The 25294-nt window shown below is 48.2% G+C and overlaps 1 protein-coding gene across 1 annotated transcript in view; it reads right to left on the reverse strand.

The window, feature by feature from the left end:
• The window catches only part of LOC147896798 (uncharacterized), a 40422-nt gene extending 16216 nt beyond the window's left edge, over positions 1 to 24206 (reverse strand). Inside the window, exon 1 of the mRNA XM_087381900.1 lies at positions 23868 to 24206. Coding sequence (XP_087238026.1) covers positions 23868 to 23916 — 49 coding nt within the window. The 5' untranslated portion in view covers positions 23917 to 24206. The remainder of the gene's footprint in view (positions 1 to 23867) is intronic.
• Positions 24207 to 25294: the final 1088 nt, after the last annotated feature.

Consider the following 25294-nt stretch of genomic DNA (forward strand, 5'->3'; position numbering starts at 1 on the left):
ACTAGAAACTGGAAATGGAAATGAAATTACAAGACTAAAAGACAAGAAATACCTTGAGAAGAGTGTAGACAAGACACAAGCTAGACTGATAGATTACAATGATGTGACCCATTGAATATATGGGCCAAAGTACAAGACATAAAGCAAGAGTGCTTATGGGATAATTGTAGAAGTGCCACATGGCACACACTCAAGACATAAAGACTAGACTTAGACAAATGTAGATTAGGAAATAGTACACTTAGTGTGCACTTATCTCCAACACCCTCCTTAAGTGGACACTAGGAGTAAGACAGAAAGACAAGACTAGAAGACAGACATAAAGACTGATAGACTGAGAGACAAGATAGAAGACATGACAGAACAAAAAGATCCTGAGACACCCCTCCTCAAGTGATATCCTCATATGGGTCCACAAGGGTAGGGACAAGATGGATCTAAAGCACAGTCAGATTGATAGACAAATAGACAGACATACAAGACTAGATAGACAGAAGACTAACTGTAGACAAATAGAAAGACCAAAACACTAGAACCCCTTGACCTACATCATCGGTGGTCAAGGTGGTAGACAAGACATAGAAGTAATCAGAAAGCCCACTTCTCATCATGTGAGGAAGGAACAGCAGGATCAACTGATGGAGATGTTGCAGCAACATGGGCTGAGGTAGATGCAGGAGCTGATGTAGAGGTTTTGGAGTAGCAGTCCCTCTCTCGGTGATTATCACGGCCACAAATGGTGCATGGATGAGCCTTGAAACAGTCCTTCTCCACATGATTAGTTTTGCCACAATGGGTGAAAGGCTTTCTTACCTTAGAACTTCCTTTCTTTGCTAAAAATGCAGTGTCAGTTACCTTTCGTTGTTGAGTTCTTTCTTCCTCTTGGAGAGCATTGATGATACCCTCAAGAGAAGGATTATTATGATACTTGAAGGTAGTGACAAGAGTATCATAGGAGTCAGGTAAGCTTTTGAGAAGCACAGCAATAGCAATATCTTCCGAGATGGGAGACTTAACTGACGCAAGCTGAACCATAAGACTGCGAAGATAATTAACATGAGAGGCTATAGTAGCTCCTTCCTGCATATGTAGATCAAAGAATGAGATCATAAGTGCAATTTTAGAGTTTTTAGATCGAGCTCCAAAAAGAGTATCCAGAGTGATCCATGCTTGAGGAGCAGACTGTATGTCGGAGATGTGATGAATGTAATCATCTCCAAGGCCGAGCAATATGATAGCATAGGCTTTGTCGTTCTTGACAGTAACAACTTGCTCAGATGGACCTTCGGGAGCATCAAGGTGAACAATGTCCCAAAGGCCTTCTTTCATAAGATGGCACTTGATTTTGATTTGCCAAGTATGAAAGTTGGACCCATTGAATTTGTCGATAGATATGAGAGAATGAGAGGAGGATGCCATGTGGGAAGGTCTTACCTCTTGCTAGGATGCAAGGGCAGTGTCTATTCCCTTACAATATTGCAGAAATAAATGAGAAGAAGAGATCCCAGAAGCCAGTTCTCTCACCACTTTGTCAGGGCCATAGCATATGACAGCCCATCGAAGCAGGAGGAACCAGCAAAAAAGGAGAGACTGTTCAGCAAACTGAAAGAGGCAAAGTGTAGTACCTTAAACCCGGGCAGAGGTAGAGGTGCAAAAGGATGCAGATGGAGTTGGAGAAGTCAGTCTGTGCAGGTACGGATTCCGTACGGACTGTACAGACGTACGGATGACAACGCAAAGTATGGACGACGTCGCAGAGTACGGACGTATACGGACGTACGGCGCAGAGTACGGACGACGGCACGGAGTACGGACGACGTACGAACGGAGTACGAACGACGTACGGTGGCGTACGGAAGAGTACGGAGAGCAGAGGTGGATGCTAGACTGCGCAGATCTGTCGGTGACAGCAGGTTCTGCGCAGATCTGACGTGACAGCAGATCTAGCGCTCAGATCTGGCTGAGCTGCGCAGATCTGAAGCGCAGATCTGGCGCAGAGATTTGAAGCGGGTGCAGAAATTTGGAGCAGGAAAACATGCAGCAGAGGAGACAAGAGGCAAATCTGAGCGGGGGGGGCAGATTTGAGAAGAGAGAAGACGGAGAAGAGGGATCAATCTAGCTCTGATACCATGTTGCTACATAGTTCTCAATAAATGCACGCATCTTAGGCCAATAAAAGGTATGCTTCACAAGAGACAGAGTCCGATTTATACCCGGATGTCCAGCACTAGGAGCATCATGACACTCCCAGAGAATCTTGGATCTAAGTTCCAGAACATCTGGCACACAAATCTTTCCATTCCGGAACAGCAAGCCGTTCCTAATCATCCACTGACCTCCCGCCGCCTGTACCGTAGGTGGCACAATCCCTGAGTCCTGGTCAACCATGGAGCTCCCATCCTGGACTCTCTGCCAATAAGAACTAAAATGACTATCAGTTGCGTATAGCCCTCTCAAGGATTGAAATAGGTCTGAGGATATTTCCGTAAATGACATAGCATTTACAAACTTGACTCGACTTAAGGCATCTGCCACACTATTCAATGAACCCTTTCGATAACGTATTTCAAAATCAAAATCTTGCATTAATTCTGCTCATCTAGCTTTCCGTCCCCTCAATTCAGACCCATCACACACATACTTAATTGACTGATGATCAGTCAATACAAGAAACTTCGAACCATACAAGTAGTGTCTCCAAACCTTAAGGGCATACACTACAGCATAGAGTTCCTTTTCTAGTGTGGGCCAACGATATTGGGTGTCGTCTAGCTTCTTACTCTCGAAAGCTACAGGTCTGCCCTCTTGGAATACAGCTGCCCCAATCGCAAAATCACTTGCATCGGCCTCTAAAACATAAGGCCGGGTAGGATTGGGTAATGCAAGAACGGGTGCTTCCTTGATAGAAAACTTCAAGGTTTCAAAAGCCTTGTTCAATGCATCATTCCAAGAGATCTGCTGGATAGACCTGCGTCCACGACCTTTCAATATGTTTGTCAACCGTGATATGTGAATAATCATGCACAGACTTCCGTAGAAATACCGTAAATCCTAGGAAAGAACGAAGTTGTTTCACAGTCTGAGGGATAGGCCATTCTAAAACCTTCTGGATACGATCCAGATCAATGCTAATACCTTTAGAAGAAATCTTGTGTCCTAAGTAAATGATCTCCTTCATAAAGAAGTCACATTTACTCATCTTGGCATAGAGCTTATGCTGTCTTAGAATAACTAAGACAATCCGGAGGTGTCCTATGTGATCCTCAAGCGTTCGGCTATATACCAAAATGTCATCTAAGAACACTACAACGAATTTGCCCAGAAAATCTCGGAACAAATCGTTCATCATCTGCTGAAAGGTGGCACGAGCATTGGTCAAACCAAAAGGTAATACAAGAAACTCGTAGTGACCATACCTAGTTCGGAATGCGGTTCTATCTATGTGTTTAGCATAGATACGGATTTGGTGATAACCCGTACGCAAATCAATCTTAGTAAAATACTTCGCTCCGGCCAAACGGTCTATCAGATCATCGGAACGAGGTAGAGGGTATCGGTTCTTAATTGTCACTTTATTTAATCGTTTATAATCTATACACATTCTCCATGTAGAATCTTTCTTCTTTCTTAAGAGGACAGGTGCATCCCAAGGTGATTTACTTGGGCGAATATAGCCCATATTCAGGTAATCCTGTAGCTGTGAAGCTAGCTCATCCTCCTCTAGCTGGCTCATCCTATAAGGTGGTACACTAATAGGTTGAGCCCCTGGGACTAAGTCTATGCGATGATCTACTGCCCGTTCTGGAAGTAAACCTTCCGGCAGTTGAGCAGGGAATACATCCTTAAAACTATCTAACAACATTCTCAATTCACGGTGTTCAAACACACTTAAATCATTCTTGTAAATTACAGAGACAACAAATGAAGAAAGCAGAATCAAAACACACTGATAGACATCATAATGAGAAGTGTTTAATATATTCTGAAGCTGCATCGCAGATACAATAGGTCCCTGAGAAGAGGGAATTTTATCACACTGAATACAAAATTGGGTGTCCTTATCTACAAAAGAAAGGGTATGCTCCGTCCATCCAATCTGAATATTATGGGTTTTAAACCACTCTATTCCGATTAACAAGTCTACATGCTCCAGGTGCATAACATAACACGTAAGAGCCCCTGTGTATTCTTGAATCCGGATAGGAAGCGCTTCAATCATGCGATCCCAAAACTGCTTCCCAGCTGGAAGCTACACCTCATAGGTGTGATCGCTAGGTATCGTGGACAGCCCCATCTTCTTCACAAATTTGTAATTAACAAAGTTGTGAGAGCTGCTCGGATCAAAGAGAATGTGAACTTGTTGGTCCCTAACTTCTCCATAAACTCGGAAAAGATCATGGGAACCAAACAACGAAGTATTGAAAGTGCAATTACAAGAAAGTGGGCAGGTAATGACATTTACAGAATTACCTGTCATCGAAACTTGGTTCGCTCCCTTGGCTGTGGTACGTGGACCCACCTGGAGCTTCGGTCCGAGCGCTAACTTTTGATTCTTGCGCTTTGGACACTCATTCTTGGTGTGGCCTCACTCCTCGCAGTAGAAGCAACGCCCTTCTTTCTTAAGCTTCAATGTGCGAAGGAAACGGGCTCGGCCATTCTTTGCCTGAGTCAAGTGTTTCTTGGAGGCGTTGTCTATAAACTTCGTCTCCCCGGTACCAATCGTAGACTGAAAGAACTTCCGTTTGTTCTTTCCACTCGTGTCGGAAACTGTAGTTGCCTTTGCACCGGCCATGGTATCATCATAAATACGCGCGTAATTCATGGCCTCTTGCAACGTTGTACATTTGTTGTTCTTAATTTGCAACTTGTAAGAATCTAGCAAACCATCCACAAAGAAACCTAACAAGGTCACTGGATCCATCTTTGTGGCTCCGGTCTGTAGATCCCGAAACCTTTGAAGATAAACCTCAAAAGTCAAGTTCAGCTTGGACATATCGAGGGCTTTGAGCTTGCCTACGATATCATAGTCGTCCTCCTTCTTCAGAAACTCCTTCTTGAAGACCCCTTCGAAATCTATCCATGTTACAGGCTTAGGTTGGAGTTCCTTCCACCATAACAAAGCCTTTCCTGACATGAAGCCAGCTGCAAGCTGTATTTTCTTGTCATCTGGGTACGGGTGGAACTGGAAGTGTACTTGCCACTTGTGCAACCAAGTGTCAACAACCTCCTTGGTTCGAGACTTCTGATCTCCGGGAAAAGGATCTAGAGTGATGTTCGGACCTAACACTAAAGCCATGGCATCCACGTGCGTGAGCGCCTGAACAGTGCTAGTCAGAAGTGTGAGGAGTCTGAATCCCTTGGAGTTGCTGCGTCAACCCCGTTTGATTCGCATTAACTTGCTCAAACTTTCCATCAAGAGCAGTGGTGAATTCACTGAAGGCTTTCTTCGTAATCAGATCGTCGTAGAGACCCTGGTCTTCCTCCGCAGGGTAGTCCAAATCCTGGTCACCCATGGCAAACTCAGGATTTACAGAATCAGCCATGTCTGAAATCTGATCTGAAAAGAGTAGCGAACTGAGAGAAGTGACCGGTGGAATCGAAGCTGGAAGGAGAGTGGAGCAGAGAAAAAAAAACTGTCCCAAGAGTATGTGACGAAAGAAGAGAAGCTGGCCGAGAAGAAGGGGTACAAAGCTGGTGAACAGCTCGTGTAGGTGAACCCGGAGACTCCCCCTGCTGGTTCGCTGCAGGCTGCACTGTACGGAAATCTGCTGCAGGCCGTACTGTACGGAAATCTGCTGCAGCTATAGCTGTACCTAGGTGACGAAATCTGATAGAGGTGTGAAGAGGACTTCTTGCGCACACGTGCCTAAGCTGTGGCTGAGCTTAGCGATCTCGCCAGGCTATAAAGAAGATGGTGCAGCTAATCTATGAAGCTATGCTTTCTAGAAAAGCCCAAACTTGGAGGGTTGATGCTTTTTTTAGCATGCACACCCTCCTAAACTTGGAGGGTTGCTGCTTTTTCTCGCCCCACCCTCCCAACTTGGAGGGTGGTGCTTTTTCGCACATCAGCCTCCCCGAACAGCCTGGCCGCACCCTGCTCCAGCCTATGGCGCACCCCCCTGCCTGGCCGAATCTCGCTCCAGCCTGGCGCACCTGCCTGCCTGGCCGAATCATGCTCCAACTTGGCGCACCTACCTGTGTCACCTAATCTACTGCGCAGCCTTGACCAGACTCGGAATCCCCTAGGGTTCCCCTCAACCCTTCATCTACCCAACAGCCCCTCTCACGCCTCTCCTCCAATCCTCTCCACTCTCTCCTAGCTACACCTCACACCCTCTCTTACCTGAACCTTCAGCAATCTCGAATTCCTCCTCACTCTCTTCTTCCTACCTTTTCCCTAAAGTCTGACCACTTCCCATAACTGATGAACCTACAAAAACTTTGCAGCACAAATTTCGAAATTAGGGCATACCTGGAGGAACAAATCGTCCAGAATTCTTGGAACAGAAGTTCCTACCTCAGGAGCTGGCTCTGATACCAACTGACACGTCCCAGCACTCCTGAAACCTCTGACCTGCAAGCAAACACAAGAACACACACACAACGTGAGAAATTGAGCAGGCTGCTCACCACTCAACCATGACATCTACGGGATGTGATCCCGAATCAGGAGATGTCCCCTCCGAGCCACGAGCTGAGCTACTGGCACGAACTCCCAACAGATCCAAACCAGCCTGGTGTCCCATACCACCAGGTGGCGCTGTGAAGCCTAGGATCTGCTACTGGGCCTTGGGCTACGCTATGATGCAGACGCGCGTCCGCGACTCAATCTAGGATCAGACCTAGCACCTGGGAACGAAACTTGCTCCCATCGGCTCCCTGAGAACTGAACCCCTGGGCTCCTTTTATAGACTCGGGCCCCAAGCGCCAAAAATAGCGAAGACCTCTAACTGGTTCGTACCCTTGCCACTCAACCCGAGAATCAAGCCTGCCTAGCTCTAAGCCTCCCCAGGCTACCTGAGCTAGTCTTGTGTACCCAGTACACATCAGATACCAATCTGTGCACATGACATAGGTTTACAGGTGCTGAGGTATCTAAAGGGTACTTGCACCTACGGGATCACCTACACCAACGGCATCAAACTAGGCAGGTTTTGTGACAGTGATTGGGCAGGTGATGTTGACACCAGAAGATCAACAACAGGGTACTGCTTCTTACTTGCATCTGGTGTGCCATCTCTTGACTGAGTAAGAAGCAACCCACAGTGGCCCTTTCATCTACCGAGGCAGAGTACAGAGCCGCATGTACCGCAACTTGTGAAGCACTGTGGTTGAGGTGGATTTTGGAGGACATGGACGCAAGTCAGGAGGACACAACAGTGCTGATGTGTGACATTCAGAGTTGCATAGCCATTGCCAAGAATCCAGTGTTCCATGCGCGGACCAAGCACATCGAAGTTCATTACCACTTTGTTCGCGAGCTCATCATCAACGACGTGATCGAGCTCATGTACTGCCCGACCGCCGACAACTTGTCCGACCTCTTCACAAAGGCACTCCCTCGAGAACAGATGGAGCACCTCATCAGACGTATGGGGATTGGCCCACAATTGTGACGTTGAGGGGGGGTGTTAGAATCTCACTGTGCCCACCTGTGAACCCCCGATTTGAGGGGACAAGGGACAGTGAGAGGTAGGAGGGCTGGGGAGAGACCCAGGCCGACATCAGAGGGAGGAGCACATGGCAAAGATAGGTGACCAGCACACAGGCTGGTCGCAGCCTGCAACAGCAGGTATGAGGGGGCTCTAGGCCTCACATGGAGGCACCTGCAGCAGCGCAGACTGGCCGCCTAAGGCACCCTTATATAGGGGCCTGTGGCTGGTCAAGTCGGCCCAACCAGGGCCACCGATGTCATGTGCACGGATTGGTATCTGACGTGTACTAGGTACACAGGACTAGCTCAGGTTAGCCTGGGGAGGCTTAGAGCTAGGCAGGCTTGATTCTCGGGTTGAGTGGCAAGGGTACGGACTATTTATAGGTCTTCGCTATTTTTGGCGCTCGGGGCCCGAGTCTATAAAAGGGGCCCAGGGGGTTCAGTTCTCAGTGTGTAGTTGGGAGCAAGTCTTGTTCCCAGGTGCCAAGTCTGTTCCTGGATTGAGTCGCGGGCGCGCGCCTGCACCTTAGCGTAGCCCAAGGCCCAGTGGCAGATCCAGGGCTTCACAGCGCCACCTGGTGGTATGGGACGCCACGCTGGTTTGGATCTGTTTGGGAGTTCGTGCCAATAGCTCAGCTCGTGGCTCGGAGGGGACATCTCCTGATTCGGGATCACATCCCGCAGATGTCATGGTTGGGTGGTGAGCAACCTGCTCAGATCTGACGTGGTGTGGTTGTTTTGCAGATCAGGGGTTTCAGAAGTGCTGGGACGTGCCAGTTGGTATCAGAGCCAACTCCTAAGGTAGGAACTTCTGATGCGGGAATTTTTGACGAAATTTTCCTCCAGGTATGCCCTAAAATTCGAAATTCGTTGATGCGTATTCTGCTGGGTTCCTGGGTTAGTAGGGGTGGACAGATGTTAGGAAAAGGAAGAAGAAAGGAGGGAGAGATTTCAAGTTTCCTGAAGGAGCCTGTGAGAGAAGGCTGTAGGAAGCAGGAGAGAGAGCAGAGAGGTAGGAAAGAGAGGGAAAAGGGCTGCGAGGGAGGCGGAGATGGAACGCCCAGGGCAGTACGGAAACAGGCGGGTGCAAGGAGAGGCTCAAAGGGCAGCGAACAGGCTGCGATCAGCCTGCGTGGAGGGTGCTTTTTTTCGAAAAAAGCACCCCCTCCAAAGCTGGGGGAGGTTGGCCTTTTTTGGAAGCAGGGCTTCCTAATAAGGCTGCCCTGCTCCCTATATAGATGGGGCAGGGTACCAGCCCACCCACAGCCTCGCAAAGAGCCTTGTAGCTGCCCCTCGAGTTGCGTGCCTGCCTGCTTTAGCCCTGCATCAGCCTCAGCCTGTTCGCACCTGCGCCAGTTATCCGTACGGACCTGTGCCAGCCATCCGTACGGATCTGTGTCAGCAAGCCTGCGCCAGCCCTGCAACAGCACTGTACAACTGCGCCAGCCCCACGTCAGCTGCTGCGAACCCTGCCTGCGTCAGCTGCCTCTGCATCACTCCTGTACCTGCAAACTGTACGGTCGCCGTACAGCCACGTCAGCTGCTGTACGGCCTGCGTCAGCAGCCGTACAGCCACGTCAGCAGACCGTACGGCCTGTGTCAGCAGCCGTACAGCCACGTCAGCAGACCGTACAGCCACATCAGCAGCTCGTTCGCCGCAGGATTTCGTACGTGCATCCGGTGGCGGGTTCAGCGAAGTTTCGGGATTCGTGGGCTTCCGGTTCGCCAGTTTTTCAGCATCTCTTTCCGTCAGCATCTCTTGGGACGGTTTTCCTCTGCTCCATTCTCCTTTTCGCTTCGGTTCAGTCAGTTATTTCTCTCAGTTTATATTCAAATCAGATTTCAGTTATGTCTGATTCTGCTAATCCCGAGTTCACCATGGGAGAGCAGGATTTGGATTACACTCCTGTGGGAGAGGAGGATCAGGGTCTCTATGATGACCTGATAACAAAAAAGGCCTTCAGTGAATTTACGACTGCTCTAGATGGAAAATTCGACCAGGTCAATGCAAATCAAACGGGGTTGACACAGCAACTCCAGGGGATTCAAGCAACTCTCACCCTTCTGGCTAGCACTGTGCAGGCACTCACGCATGTGGATGCTATGGCTTCAGTGCTAGGCCCGAATATAACTCTAGACCCTTTTCCGGGCGAACAAAAGTCTAGAACGAAGGAGGTAGTTGACACTTGGTTACACAAGTGGCAGGTACACTTCCAGTTCCACCCATACCCAGATGAGAAGAAGATCCAGCTCGCAGCGGGGTTCATGTCAGGTAAAGCATTGCTATGGTGGAAAGAACTCCAGCCTAAGCCCGATACATGGACAGATTTTGAAGGCGTCTTCAGGAAAGAGTTCCTGAAGAAGGAGGATGATTACGATATCGTTGGCAAGCTCAAAGCCCTCGATATGTCAAAATTAAACTTGACCTTTGAAGTTTATCTTCAAAGATTTCGGGATCTGCAAACCAGGGCCACTAAGATGGATCCAGTGACCTTGTTAGGTTTCTTCGTGGATGGTTTGCCAGACTCCTACAAGCTGCAAATAAAGAACAACAAATGCACAACGTTGCAGGAGGCCATGAATTATGCGCGCATATACGATGATACCATGGCCGGTGCCAAAGCAACTACGGTTTCCGACACGGGTGGAAAGAACAAACGCAAGTTCTTTCATCATACGACTGGTATTGGGGAGACGAAGTCTACGCACAACGCCTCCAAGAAAAATTTAACTCAGGCTAAGAATGGTAAGGCCCGTTTCCTTCGCACTTTGAGGCTCAAGAAAGAAGGGCGATGCTTCTATTGCGAGGAGCGGGGCCACACAAAGAATGAGTGTCCCAAGCGTAAGAACCAAAAGTTGGTGCTTGGACCGAAGCTCCAGGCGGGTCCACGTACCGCAGCCAAGGGAGCGAACCAAGTCGCGATGACAGGTATTTCTGTAAATGTCATTACCTGCCCACTCTCTTGTAATTGTACTTTCAATACTTCGTTGTTTGGTTCCCATGATCTTTTCCGAGTTTATGGAAAAGTTATGGACCAACAGGTTCACATTCTCTTTGATCCGGGCAGCTCTCACAATTTTGTTAATTACAAATTTGTGCAGAAGATGGGGCTGTCCACAGTACCTAGCGACCACACCTACGAGGTGCAGCTTCCAACCGGGAAGCAGTTTTGGGATCGCAAGGTTGAAGCGCTTCCTATCCGGATTCAGGCCTACACGGGAGCTCTTACATGTTATGTTATGCATCTGGAGCATGTAGACTTGTTGATCGGAATAGAGTGGTTTAAAACCCACAATATTCAGATCGGATGGACGGAGCATACGCTTTCTTTTGTAGATAAGGACACCCAATTTTGTATTCAGTGTGATAAAATTCCCTCTTCTCACGGGCCTATTGTATCTGCGATGCATATTCGGAATATATTAAACAATTCTCATTATGATGTCTATCAGTGTGTTTTGATTCCACTTTCTTCATTTGTTGTTTCTGTAATTAACAAGAATGAATTAAGTGTGTTTGAACACCGTGAATTGAGAATGTTGTTAGATAGTTTTAAGGATGTATTCCCAGCTCAACTGCCGGAAGGTTTACCTCCAGAACGGGCAGTAGATCATCGCATAGACTTAGTTCCAGGGCCTCAACCTATCAGTGTACCACCTTATAGGATGAGTCAGGTAGAGGAGGATGAGTTAGCTTTACAGCTTCAGGATTACCTGAATATGGGCTATATCCGCCCAAGCAAATCACCTTGGGGTGCACCTGTCCTCTTAAGAAAAAAGAAAGATTCTTCCTGGAGAATGTGTATAGATTATAAACGATTAAATAAAGTGACAATTAAGAATCGATACCCTCTCCCTCGTTCCGATGATTTGATAGACCGTTTGGCCGGAGCGAAGTATTTCACTAAGATTGATTTGCGTACGGGTTATCATCAAATCCGTATCTATGCTAAACACATAGATAGGACCGCATTCCGGACTAGGTATGGTCATTACGAGTTTCTTGTATTACCTTTTGGTTTGACCAATGCTCCTGCTACTTTTCAGCAGATGATGAACGATTTGTTCACGGATTTTCTGGGCAAATTTGTTGTAGTGTTCTTAGATGACATCTTGGTATATAGTCGAACGCTTGAGGATCACATAGGACACCTTCGGGTGGCTGTGCAGCTGGAAAGAGGCAAAGCAGTGGCATAGAATTACTGCGGAAAAAGAAGGGCTATGACAGTAAAGTGTGCTAAGAGCAGGGACAGCCGTTCGTACAAGTGTCGTACAGCAGCAGCAAGAGAGAACTAGGACTGGCAGATGACCTGTAAAAGAGGTGCCTGTTTGGCAGGGCCTTATATAGGCAGGAGGGACCAGTCTGATAAACACTGGTCGGGTCGACCAGTCTGCAGCAGGTCGGCCTACTCTAGTTGTTCTAAGACAGCATAAGCTTTATGCCAAGATGAGTAAATGTGACTTCTTTATGAAGGAGATCATTTACTTAGGACACAAGATTTCTTCTAAAGGTATTAGCATTGATCTGGATCGTATCCAGAAGGTTTTAGAATGGCCTATCCCTCAGACTGTGAAACAACTTCGTTCTTTCCTAGGATTTACGATATTTCTTCGAAAGTCTGTGCGTGATTATTCACATATCACGGCACCCCTGACTAACATATTGAAAGGTCGTGGACGCAGGTCTACTCAGCCGATCCCTTGGAATGATGCAATGAACAAGGCTTTTGAAACCTTGAAACTTTCTATCAAGGAAGCACCCGTTCTTGCATTACCAGATCCTACCCGGCCTTATGTTTTAGAGGCCGATGCGAGTGATTATGCGATTGGGGCAGCTCTATTCCAAGAGGGCAGACCTGTAGCTTTCGAGAGTAAGAAGCTAGACGACACTCAATATCGTTGGCCCACACTCGAGAAGGAACTTTATGCTATAGTGTATGCTCTTAAGGTTTGGAGACACTACTTGTATGGTTCGAAGTTCCTTGTATTGACTGATCATCAGTCAATTAAGTACGTGTGTGATGGATCTAAATTGAGGGGACGGAAAGCTAGATGGACAGAATTAATGGAGGATTTTAATTTCGAAATACGTTATCGTAAGGGTTCCCTGAATAGTGTGGCAGATGCCTTAAGTGGAGTTAAGTTTGTAAATGCTTTGTCATTTACGGAAATATCCTCAGACCTATTTCAATCCTTAAGAGGGCTATACGCAACTGATAGTCATTTCAGTTCTTATTGGCAGAGAGTCCAGGATGGGAGCTCCATGGTTGACCAGGACTCAGGGATTGTGCCACCTAGGATACAGGCGGTGGGAGGTCAGTGGATGATTAGGAACGGCTTGCTGTTCCGGAATGAAAAGATTTGTGTGCCTGATGTTCTGGACCTTAAATCCAAGATTCTCTAGGAGTGTCATGATGCTCCTAGTGCTGGACATCCGGGTATACATAGGACTCTGTCTCTTGTGAAGCATACCTTTTATTGGCCTAAGATGCGTGCATTTATAGAGAACTATGTAGTAGGTTGCCGGGTTTGTCAGGTTACTAAGGCCGAACGCCTTAGAAGCGCGGGTTTATTACAGCCATTACAGATTCCAGGTAATAAATGGAAAAGTCTTTCCATGGATTTTATTACTGGTTTGCCACGAACGCGCAAGGGTCATGACTCCATTTGGGTCATAGTCGACCGTTTGACAAAAATGGCTAGATTCTTACCTACTAGAACAACTATATCAGCTGTTCAGCTGGCTCACGAGTTTGTGGACCACTTGTTTAACCTGTATGGTTTGCCATCTGACATAGTCAGTGACGGGAACTCAAAGTTTACAAGTAACTTTTGGACACTTGTATTTGAGAAGTTGGAAACTACTCTAAGTATGAGTTCCTCGGATCATGCACAATCCGATGGCAGTACAGAGAAGGTCAACCAGTTGGTTGAAGACATGCTTCGGGCATATGTATCTAAGAGACAGTCTTCATGGGAAGATTATCTACCTATGATAGAATTTGCTTACAACAGTGCAAAGCATTCTAGTACTGGTTACAGTCCTTTACGGGGTTCAACCTAAGTCACTAGTTATGGTTGGATTAAAAGGGATTCAGAATGATGCTGCTAAGAACTTCTTGCAAGACATGCAGGAAATGTTGCAGTTTGCCAAGGAGTCTATTAGAAGTGCCCAAGATCGGGACAGATTTTATGCTAATAGACATCGTTCACCCAGAGAGTTCTCTGAAGGAACAATGGTATATTTGCGAATTCCTAAAGAATCCAAGAGCCTAAGTACTGGTTTGGTTCCGAAATTATCCCCCAGATACTGTGGCCCATTCAAGGTCATTAAAAGAATTGGACCAGTTGCATATCGACTAGAATTGCCTCCTGATGTTAAAGTACATCCAATCTTTCATGTCAGTAGACTGAAAGAAGTCTTGGGTGCAGATGATCAACTTGTTTCTCCTCATGAGATTATAGAAGTTACAGATTTGACTTTTATTCCTCACGAACCTGAGTGTATTCTTGAATTTCGTGAAAGACAGATTCGTAATCGTACTATCACGGAATACAAGATCAAGTGGAAGGATCGTGTTGAGGAGGATGCAACATGGGAGACATTACAAAACCTCCAAAAAACATTTCCAGATTTTTTAGCGAACTCAGGAATGAGTTCTTAGAGGAGGGGGAGTATGTCATGTGCACGGATTGGTATCTGACGTGTACTAGGTACACAGGACTAGCTCAGGTTAGCCTGGGTAGGCTTAGAGCTAGGCAGGCTTGATTCTCGGGTTGAGTGGCAAGGGTACGACCTATTTATAGGTCTTCGCTATTTTTGGCGCTCGGGGCCCGAGTCTATAAAAGGGGCCCAGGGGGTTCAGTTCTCAGTGTGCAGTTGGGAGCAAGTCTTGTTCCCAGGTGCCAGGTCTGTTCCTGGATTGAGTCGCGGACGCGCGCCTGCATCTTAGCGTAGCCCAAGGCCCAGTGGCAAATCCAGGGCTTCACAGCGCCACCTGGTGGTATGGGACGCCAGGCTGGTTTGGATCTGTTTGGGAGTTCGTGCCAGTAGCTCAGCTCGTGGCTCGGAGGGGACATCTCCTGATTCGGGATCACATCCCGCAGATGTCATGGTTCGGTGGTGAGCAGCCTGCTCAGATCTGACGTGGTGTGTGGTTGTTTTGCAGATCAGGGGTTTCAGGAGTGCTGGGACGTGTCAACCGACCAGGGCCAACCCTGGTCGGTTTATAGGGCCCTATGGTCGGCCACCAGACAGGGTAACCGACCCTGCTGGTCGGTCATCTGAAGGGGCCTGGGCAGAGCCTATAAAAGGCCCACTCCTACATTCAGCCCAGCATCCAGTGCAGTACAGAAAGCCCTTCTTCAAGGCTTAGCACTCAGATCTGGGATAGTTTTTGAGAGAGAGTTCATCAGTTTTCTCCAGCACCCTGCTGAGATTTGTATTGCTCCCTTGGAGCCATTTTCTGCCCACCATCCGGTGGATGAATATACTTTCTCTATCCGTCTATATTTGCTGTTATATCTGAGTGTGTTTTTACTTGCATCTATGATCATCTATCTAAGTTGAGTGTGTAAGAGTTGGAGAGATCTTGGGTGGAGGATTGAGTGATTCATTCCCTCTTCATTTCTAACAGATCCTGTCAATCAAGCCCCATCTTTGTCAGTGTCCTCAGCTGAGCACTCCAATGACCACTCAACACTGTTTGAGATATGGATCTCCCCAACTAACCATCTCTCTATGTCAGCCATCCTCACTATAACCTCTGGATCCACAAAGCACACCTCAGCAACAGTCAAAGAGGTCACCAAGAAGAGCTCCTCTGAGACATAAGGATCTTCTTTCTTCTGATCTTCTGACCCTAAGCTGGCCCCCTTCCCTTTCTGATCAGCCTTTTTCTTTCTGCACTTTTCACATGATGTCCTGGTTGGTCGCAAAGAGGCACTTTCCCTCATGTTTCCTTTTCTTCTTGTTGTCTTCTTCTGAAAAGTCCACTCCTTCATCAGTCTTCTTTTCCTATTTGGGCTTGCCTTTGCCAGGCCTACCCTTACCCTTACCTTTGCTCTTGTCCTAAGTTGTTAGGGCTTTATCGTCGGTACCTTCCAGCCTCTTTTTCTGAGCTTCCTGCTGCAACAACAAAGGCACTAACTCCTCAAAAGTAATCGGTGCCACTCTATGTCCTGCAGTTATAGTACCATAGCTCTGAGGGAGCTCTCCAACAATAGCCTCACCATCCTGGTCAAGCTCGAGGTCTGGCCTAGCGTAGCCAGTTGATTCCGTAGAATCTTCATCTTCGTTATGTGCTCTTGCACCGAAGATCCCTCATCCATGCCCATGCCAAAGAGCTCAGTCTCCAAATATCCTCGCCTCATTGCTCAACTCATACGTATCCTGTAAAATAGTCCATGCCTCGAAAGAAGTGTCAGCCATATGTATATGTCGTAAAACCTTGTCTGTCGTCATACCCACTATGATAGCCAAGGCCTCCGCATCTCGAATGTGCCATGGTCTCATAAGTATCAGATCTGGAGGTGTCATCACTACTGGAGCAGTCGGTGTCGCCGGTGTTGTCACTGCACCAACTCCACCCATGTGGCTATCTCCGATGACTCTCTCAGCACCAAGTGGCTCTTCACTTTCATCTTCCAAAGCAGGTAATTGGTTTCGTCCAACTTCCCCGCCATGGCAATGAACTGAGTAATAAAATATCCACAAGCAATATACTTGCCTGAACCTCTCCCTCCCTGCCGCAAGGGTACAATCCTCCAGACGTGGAAGCAAGAATCTCCAAAGCCTTTGAATCAGGATCTCCTCACCGAGGTCTTCCTACCTTCAAGCTTCCTTGCTAGTGATCTTCCATCCAAACTCCCCGGATCACCAAACGGGCTCTGATACCATGTTAGAAAAGCTGACCTAGCCCCACAGGTTGCTCACACAGCGGAATTACATGTGGTGGAAATTCTGGACTAATCACACAGCAGTGCTGACAGGGAATTCAAAACTTTCTTTACTTCAAACAGCCATAAAGCAAACTAGCAAATAGACTGTGCACAGGAGAAGATATAGAAGCAACTAGCTATAGTTCTGCCTGGTCATAAACCAAGCCAAATACAATACAAAAGTTCTTCTACTATCAGCTTGGCACCTCTAGATCTCTGAGTTTGTGTTACTCCTAAAGAGCTGCAGTAAACTCACTGCCCAAAGGTGTAGATGACCTGGTACAGTTTGCTGTCCAAAGTACAGCCCAACTATGTGCTACAGGCAAGCTCAATTTGCTACAGCCCCAATTCTTCCTCCCTGAGTAGGCCTGAAGAGAACTGCTGTTGCTGCTGCTCCTATCTTTTTTTGTGAAAAGTAGTGCTGATTATATTACTTTGAGAACATGATTACAAGAGGCCAGCCTTCCAGCCGGTGGGGGCTGCAATCACAAAACGGACGCAGCCCTGCACAATGTCAAAAATAAATATACAAGCCTCTCAGGGCGGAATCAACTAGGTGTGGGCAAATAGCCACAAGGGGGGGGGGGGGGGGGGGGGGGGTAACGCCACTTAAGGCCCTGCAAAGCATGCTGGAAGAAGAGATCATGTCGATCCAGGTCGCGGAGAAACCTCCTCCTCTTCTCTCGGCCGGCACGGGAGTCACCCTGAATTTGATCCCACTGACCCCTGAGCGTGTGGATAATCTCACTCTAGATGTCAGCCATGGTCTATGCAATTGAGGGTGTGGTGCCTCCGAGGACCTGCGTGCAGCGTGACGTCCAAATGAGCCAACCCACTATGCTGCCGATGATCTCCCAAGCTGGGGACCCGCTCTTGCGAGCCTGCATCCATGTCCATCATATGCTGCGGAATACCCTCAATAGGTCCCCAAGTCCCCTATGTGATGAAGTATACCGGGTCCTGGTGCCCTACCTCGAAGATCTGGTAGTGACCTGCTGCCGTATTGCACCAGCAAAAGGCACCCCAAGTGATCAGACCTAGCTCGTGGTACCGCACGAGCCAAAATCCCAAGAGCACACCTCCACACGTCCTGGGCGCGTGTACAACCCTAGAGGCAGTGCTTCGATGTCTCCTCTGTTTCCTGACATACTTGACACAGCCCCTCTTGCCCTATCTACCGCAGCCAGCTCCCAACTAGAAGCCCTCTGTGGGCAATCAGCTGGAGAAAGTAGGAAATCCGCCGCGAACGCCAGCTTGCCCAAAGGGTCTTCTAGAACGCCTGCAAAAACACCCTGAAAACACCCTGGAGATCCCCTGGGCATACCAACCTCGGCCGCTTAGTGGGGAGTCTACTCTGCATCCTCCCAAGAATCTGCTCGCCAAGTCTCGCGCTGTAGGAGAAGAAAGGGGCCGGCCCCTGAGATGGATCCATTGGTGGCCACTGCCACTCTCCCGGATCCCAGTCTACCTCTGCTAGGGCCTGGCCCTCCCATAACCATAGCCGCCACTACTGCACCTGTGTTTGCTTGATCAAGGCCTTCCCTTGAAGGCCAACCACCCGAATCCTCTACTAGGCGAGAAGGGGGTCTATCACCACCCCATCCCTCCAAAGCCGGCTGTCCTCAGCAACTGCGAAGAAGTGGACTTTGGAGTCTGCCAACCACCCTGCCACCACTAGTGGGATGCCACGCAAGGTGAATTGTCCTAGCCACCGTTCACCTCCCGGTAAGCGCTCCATCATCACTAACGGCATCATCCACTCTACAGGGATCGCCTTGTCAATCTCTGTCTGCCTCATCTGTGCACCTCGTACCCCACCTGCTGCTGCTCGCTAGCGCTGTCGCCTCCAAGTGCCTGAAGGTATCTCTCCAAACATGCAGGGATCTCGCAAGTCCCCGCACCCAGCCGTCCCAATCGATGTGCGTATCACTCTCCTAGCTGCTGCCATGTGCTATCCACCACCTGGCCATTCCATATGAGTGGCCGACGATCGATCTTCTCCTGACTATTGGGGGGGGTCTGAGTGAGGCTGAGTCGTAGCCGTCTGCAGACAGCAAGAAGACTACGAAGAAAGGGCGAGTGTGGCTGAGTGAGCGGGACAGCTGTGAAGATCCACCAAACCGAGGGCAACCACTCACCACCTCTCCTCGGGACACAAGTGCTAATCCCCTGCTGAAGCAAGAGTTTCCACGTCTGCCCCTCGAGGTCAAACCATGGATATCGAGCTTGCCCAACAAGGCCAGAGTCTGGAGCTCCGAATCAATGATGCCCAGGCCCCCCCTTTGACTGCAGAAGGATGACTATCTGCCAGGCTACCCTGGCTTTGGTATCTTTGGTGCCGTCAAATCCTGACGAAAGAAAATTCCCAATCAACCTCCTGAGCTATGCCACGCAAGACCAAGAGAAGCACCAACACGAGGCTGCATACCATGCTGTGGCAAGTAAAACCTGGTTGACCATAAGGGCCCGACCTATCAGTGAGAGCCGCGCAGTGCTCCAAAATGCAAGCTTCCGTCGAATGGATCAAGCACAAGTAGAAACTGCTAGGCTGGGGTAACGTCCAAGCCCACTTGGAACCCAAGGTAGCGTGTAGTCTAGCCTCCGGAGATCCACCTGAAATCAAAGAAGATCCCCCATTGAGAGCTGGCCCCTCGATCTGCAAGGAAACCAATTGACTTGTGCCAATTGACTTTCGCACCCACCACCAAACAAAAGACCTCCAATGCCAACCTCACCCTCTCCAAGGTCACCTGCAGCAATGATGCAAGATGAATGCACCCAATGAACACTGACCAAGGCCCCATTAAATAGGGCCCAATCTGCCCAGTAGGTGGTCGGCCAGACTCTATCCAGTTTCTTGCCCCAGTTGGCTCCCCAACTAACTCCAAACAGATCGCCTAACTTTGCCAAGTCTCTGCCAACTGTTTCCTGCCTGTCCAGCCTGCCAATTGCCTGCTCCATGGCTCAAATCTGGCCGACCCTCCTGTCTACACACAGTCGACCTGCTTCTGCCTGAATCCTGGCTGCTATTGTCTCTTGCTGCCGACCTGACAATTCTTGCTGCCTCTGGCTCCTGGATCTGACCTCTGATCTGCAGATCTCCTCCTGGCATGTCGACCTAACTGCTGGCCACGTAATGGCTGCCCAATATCCAACTGTCTTGCAGATATGTAACCTGATCTGATACACTTTCTGCACCCCGATCTGATCTCTCCTGCCTCGATGCACACCTCACAGATGGGGAGATGCCTAATCCAACACCCCCCCTCAACGACACATCTTGGCCCGACACTAAGCAGTCAATAATCATCCTCCTGTTCTGCCAGACCTGGTTCTGCCTCAGCACACCATTCTCCCTCACAGATGGGGACTCGGGAGATGCCGAGTCCAACAAGGTTCCACATTGTCATACTCGGGATTATGCGAGAAAGGAATAGGTCTAGGAGGTCAATTACCCCCAGTGCCCAAACCATTACCACCAACACGTGGCAAATCATCTCCGGATCTAGGAAAAACACGTTAAGATACATTAACTCCCGTTCTCCCTACATACCATGATTCCTTCCAGTCATAGCATACATAAGATTCTGATTTGCAGTCTATGCTCCTGGTTGAAACCCTGCCAACCGACTGGCTGGTGCATTCTGCTTGGATGTTTGCGGATTGATCATGGCATCAAATACCGATCCTCCACCAAAATGACTTTGTTTGTTTGTGGCTAGAGGAACAAACAATGGTTCTTCAGACTAGCCGTAGCTGAGATCTCCCGCTACCCCCCAGCCCCCTTGCCTTCTACCTCACGCTACTCTCAATCGCTCTTCGCGCCCCCCTATCTAGCATTTCGCGCTTCCCTCCTCACGCTTTGACGTCGTTCTGCTCATGAGGAGCTGATCGCCAATCTGCCATGCATCTCCACCAAGACCCATGAAAAGTTTGGGAGCTCTTCTGACGTAATTATCAACACTGGAAAGGCAGGTCTGACCCCTCCTCCCTCCAACACTATAGGAAGGTCCGACCCCTCCCCTTTGCCTTCCCTCTAGCAAGTGTAGCGAAAGCTTGAAGGGGGGGGCAGGGCTTTCTAGCATTACTGTGATCAGGTAATGGAGGAAATGCCTCCTACAAGTGCCACTGGCCATTCGAAGCTACTGCTGAGTAGAGGGTACCGTTTCTATTGATTCTTGGCCTGTTGGCCGCTTGTTGGTGGCTCCTTTGTGTTTCTTTTGGTGGGCAAAGACGTGCTGTAGTACCGGCTCCTCACGCGCAGGTTTTCGTCATTCCCTTGGTCAGGGCTCACATGTGCTTTCTGGCCCCTGCCTTGGTTGGCCGAGCGTTTAGGTTGGCGGCATTGTAGTGGCCTTCAAGCTAGTTTCTTGGCGCTTCCTCCTATCCTACAGCTCCCCTTTCAATCCATTTTCCTCCCTTTCGTCCTCGCCATCCCTGGGTAAACCAACTTTCTTTCAACCCCTCCAAGTTTAGTTTCTACCCCTTCTTCTTCTAGCAGACTCTCAGGTTGTCCTCGCGATATGGCAGCATCGTGCCCGAAACTAGTGGCCCCTCGTGACCCCCCCCTTCCTTCAGCCTATCACGTCACCTTGACAGAGCAACAGGTCACTCTGGTGAAGAGAGCTGCCACATACTTCATCGGAACCTTGGTGTATGGGCGGGTCATAGGTTACTCTCCTTCACAAGCAGACATCAAAGATTGGCTCCAAACCAGTCTATTCCTCAAGGACAGTCATACCAAGGAGGTGGCCCCCATGGACAGGGTATTTTTTGGCTCAGGGTCTCCTCTATGAGGGCTACGAGCGATATGGTGTCTTGTTCACCACTTGTAGTAGACAGGAAAATCATCACCCTCGTCCCATGGTATAGGGGCTTCTGTGCCTCAGATTTCGACACTCGTTTCCACACACCTCCAGTTCCCTGGTTTGGCAACAGAGCTCCGTGGGACTTGGGAGCCCACTTTGGGTGGGTTATGCAGGATAACTTCGCAAATGCAGTAGCCGCTGCAGGTGTTCCTTGATAAGAGAGGAACCAATGAGGATTTGAGAACCAGACCCAAGACCTAACGCACCGTTCAAGGTGACAGAAGTGGAGGGAGGGTTTTTTGCTTGAGATTGTGCATGATTTCCAAATGAACCAGAAAAGAAAGCAAAGTTACCTCCTCACCTACCAATAGACTACTGAGACATGCTATTCAAAGACCCTCAAGTTAGGCTCACGGTCTTCCAAAGATTATGGGTAACCTCATGATAGTCTTGCACATCAGACGTAGAGGACACCAAATTGGGTAGAACAATACACATGCCAAGGTGCATACGTACCTTTAACAAGTGTCACAAGTGTCGACTCAGTAGATAGCGATTTGACCACCGAGCTTCCAAAATCATATAGGTCCTCCTACAATCTAGTTGGTGAGCCAGCGGCTGCAACAACGCCCTCCAAGAAGGGTTGAATATGTGAATGCTCTAACGGCTTGGTATTGGGTTGCTCCTGTAAGATCTACGAAAGGAGATGTATGGAAGCGGGAAGGAGGAGGATCGGCGGTAACTGGTTGGGAAGACTCCAGCAATAGCTCTCAGAATGAAGACACCACATCAGAAATCTCATATTCTTTTGCAAGCAGACTCCCCATTAAAAATCTCATCCTCCTCGGGAATGTCAAAGGAACAACCCATGTTATGAGCTTTTTGCATCCTTTGAAAGCTAATGTTCATGATGCTTTGGTACTATGTGCGGGCAAGACTTATTGCACAACGGAATATAAGAGGCATGAATGAAGCCTCCAAGGAAACAGCCGGTGAAGAACACGGGCTGCTTAGGCTGGATCAGAAGTTTATTTGAATAGCTGCTGTAATGCAGTGGGTAAAAACGCAAGAGAAGGAAGCAAACAGGGTCTCGAGAACATGGGCTGGAAGGGAAGGCAGCAAAAGACACAAAATCCAAGGCATTTAAGGCAGAGAGATGACGATGAAGAGGCTGCAGATCCCAGGCAGCAGTGTGCTGCTAAAGGGTACAAGAGAGCGTGTACGCTGAGGGGGCTGCTAAGGGCGCAAACTCCAAACCACTTACAGCGAAAGAGAATGCCTGATCAGGGTTAAAGATGATTGCACAAACAGGGTTGTAGACAGGCCCGGGACCAAGGCTGCAGACAATCACTGAAGGTGAGTAAGCCATAGAGCCATACTTGCCGCAGTTGGCCAGGTAAAAGTTCCCCATGGTCCAGGCCTGGGGGCACAGCCAGTCGGGCCCCTTGAGGGCCCTTGGGCTGTTTTAGGGCCGAACTAATTCTAATGTGCGCCTTGTTGGGCCCGTTAGAGCCTGGTTTTGGCCTGCTTTGGGCCACTTTTAGAGCTAAAATAGCATGTTGCTTCGCTTGGCTAATAATATCAGGCTGATAATATTAGTCGGGGGTAGGGGAAAAATATCCAAAAATGTGAAAAAAAAATGTCACTCTTGCTTCCTGCGCTCCTATGTCGGACTGCAACCTTGTGCATTAGAACAGGTATGGCTTTGATCCCAACTACCACAAAGAGCAATGCTAACACATTTGGGCGGAATCCTGGTACAAACAGTATTATAGAAAAACTGCTTCACACTTACCTTAATAAGACTGCTTTACAACACAGAATAAAAAATAATTTGCACATTGAAGAGCCCAAGCATGTATAGCGTATGAAAGTACATTTCATACAAGATGGGTAGCCAGCCCTGCTGACCGTCAGAACTAGGGTAGAATCCACTCACGTGCCCAACATGGAGACTGCTGTGTGTTGCTTCCTATAACGCCCAGTGCTCTTGATTGCAGCAGAGAACACGGCAAATGGAATGCAAAGTGTGCACAACCCTACTTATACAGGCCACATCAACCCCGGGGCCTAACTTTCAGTCTGCTTGGCAATCCAATAAATGTCAGCTCAGCAAAAAGGTTAGCTCCTAGTCGACTATTTACTAATGCCCATAAAAACCACGTGAAGCCTCAAGAGAATATCCCGCAGATTCCCGCTGTAACGAATCCCATGCATGCCTACCACTCGGCTGTAATGGTGCCCTAAATAGCATATACATGTCAGCCCAACCCTTCCGCGCCACTTTAACATGTAGAAGAAAGGATCGGCAAAAAGAGCTACATCATCCCATGTCCACGACACTATAAGCGGATCAGGGCACCATCATCTCTCACCATAATTGCACGTTTTTCACGCCATCATCATCAACCACATTGCATCTGCGACAATCCAATTGTTCTGTGAAGGAGGGGGGAGGTGTGTACCTGTAAGATGCAAGGAGTCACCAACAATGGCTGAAGCAGGTCGGGGCATGGCGATTGGAGTCAAGCTAAATCTGCTGCTGCCCTGGTCTTTTCTCAGGAGACGGGTTCATCATTGGCCATAGCAAGTCGCATCGTTAAGCACAAATCTAAGCGCCAGCTGAAGAGTGAAACCCTAGCTTGTCACCTTGGAGAGAAAGGAGAGCAGACCTTGCATACGTGATTTGAGAAACTACGCTTTTGAAAGAAAGCTCCGTCCTAAGAAGACCAGTGTTTTACGTCCACTTGCGCACGTCAGCATAGCACGTAGTCATAAGAGTACTAGAGAAACCAGACACCTTTTCATAAAATCTCTCCATTAAAATGCAAGTTAGTGGGTCTCCGAAAATCTCTTTTACTCTTGATCAAGGTATGCTAATGGGCAATTAACCAATCATTCTCCTTCTCGCCAGTGCACATGTCTCCCTCTCCTTCTCGCCACTTTCACCCTCAGTCACACTTACTCCCTCACTAATAAAGCGGTTGTATGGCAGTTAAGAGTGCTGCATCTATAAATTTATAGAAGTTCCGCACGTTTTTTCCTTGCACCCTAAGGATTGTGACACATGGGAACATTGCACTCGTTCAAAATGGCACGACACATGTGGAGATGGCTAAGACCATCATCCGAGAGATCAAAATGCTAAAAATTTTCCTCACAAGTCTAGAACTTCTCTTCATAGAACTCATGAAATAGAATAAGTTCGGCAATTCATCTCTTAGTTCACATGAATATAAAGTGATTTCACAACCAACTTTTTCTCGAGTGTAGAATAGAACATTCAAAACATTACTCTCTTGAAAACTAGCACATTCTCAAAATGTAGTACGTACATCTATAAAGTTGAAACTAGAGTCAACAAAGAACCGGATGGAGGTGAAAAGATATTCACGTAGAGAAGAGCGAAATAGGGGGCCCTAGTTAATGAAAATCCCTATTAGTGCTCATTAACAGGAGATAGGTAGGGCACGATTAACGCAAGGCAATTGGGTTGATTTAATTTTAAGGGGGGGAGGAGGGGGGCATTTATGAGGAGAGGACATGTCAAGAGGGGCGGGGGGGATGCATGATGGGTGAAATTTGGGAGCGAGGAGCATTTATGAGGAGAGGACATGTGAAAGGGGTGGGCGTGTAAGGAAAGTAGTATATAGTGGTATTATAAGGAAGTGTTATATATCATTGGTTTGTAGCATAGTGGTAAGACTGACATGGGTGGAGGGGAAGGTTGAGTTTGAATCTTTTGGGGAAGCCCCTTTGATCAAAATTACTAAAAATAAGTTAATTGGGACTTCTTGGATGTAGGCTTAGAAGCTTAATTGACAATCCATAATTCAGCAGTGGTCAATCATATGTTAATTAGGTTCCATGTCACAAAACAAATGCCATTAGA

Source organism: Dipteris shenzhenensis, chromosome 11 (assembly GCF_047967505.1).
Source record: "Dipteris shenzhenensis isolate YYH24624 ecotype China chromosome 11, Dip_SZ_1.0, whole genome shotgun sequence".
Classification (NCBI taxonomy): Eukaryota; Viridiplantae; Streptophyta; class Polypodiopsida; order Gleicheniales; family Dipteridaceae; genus Dipteris; species Dipteris shenzhenensis.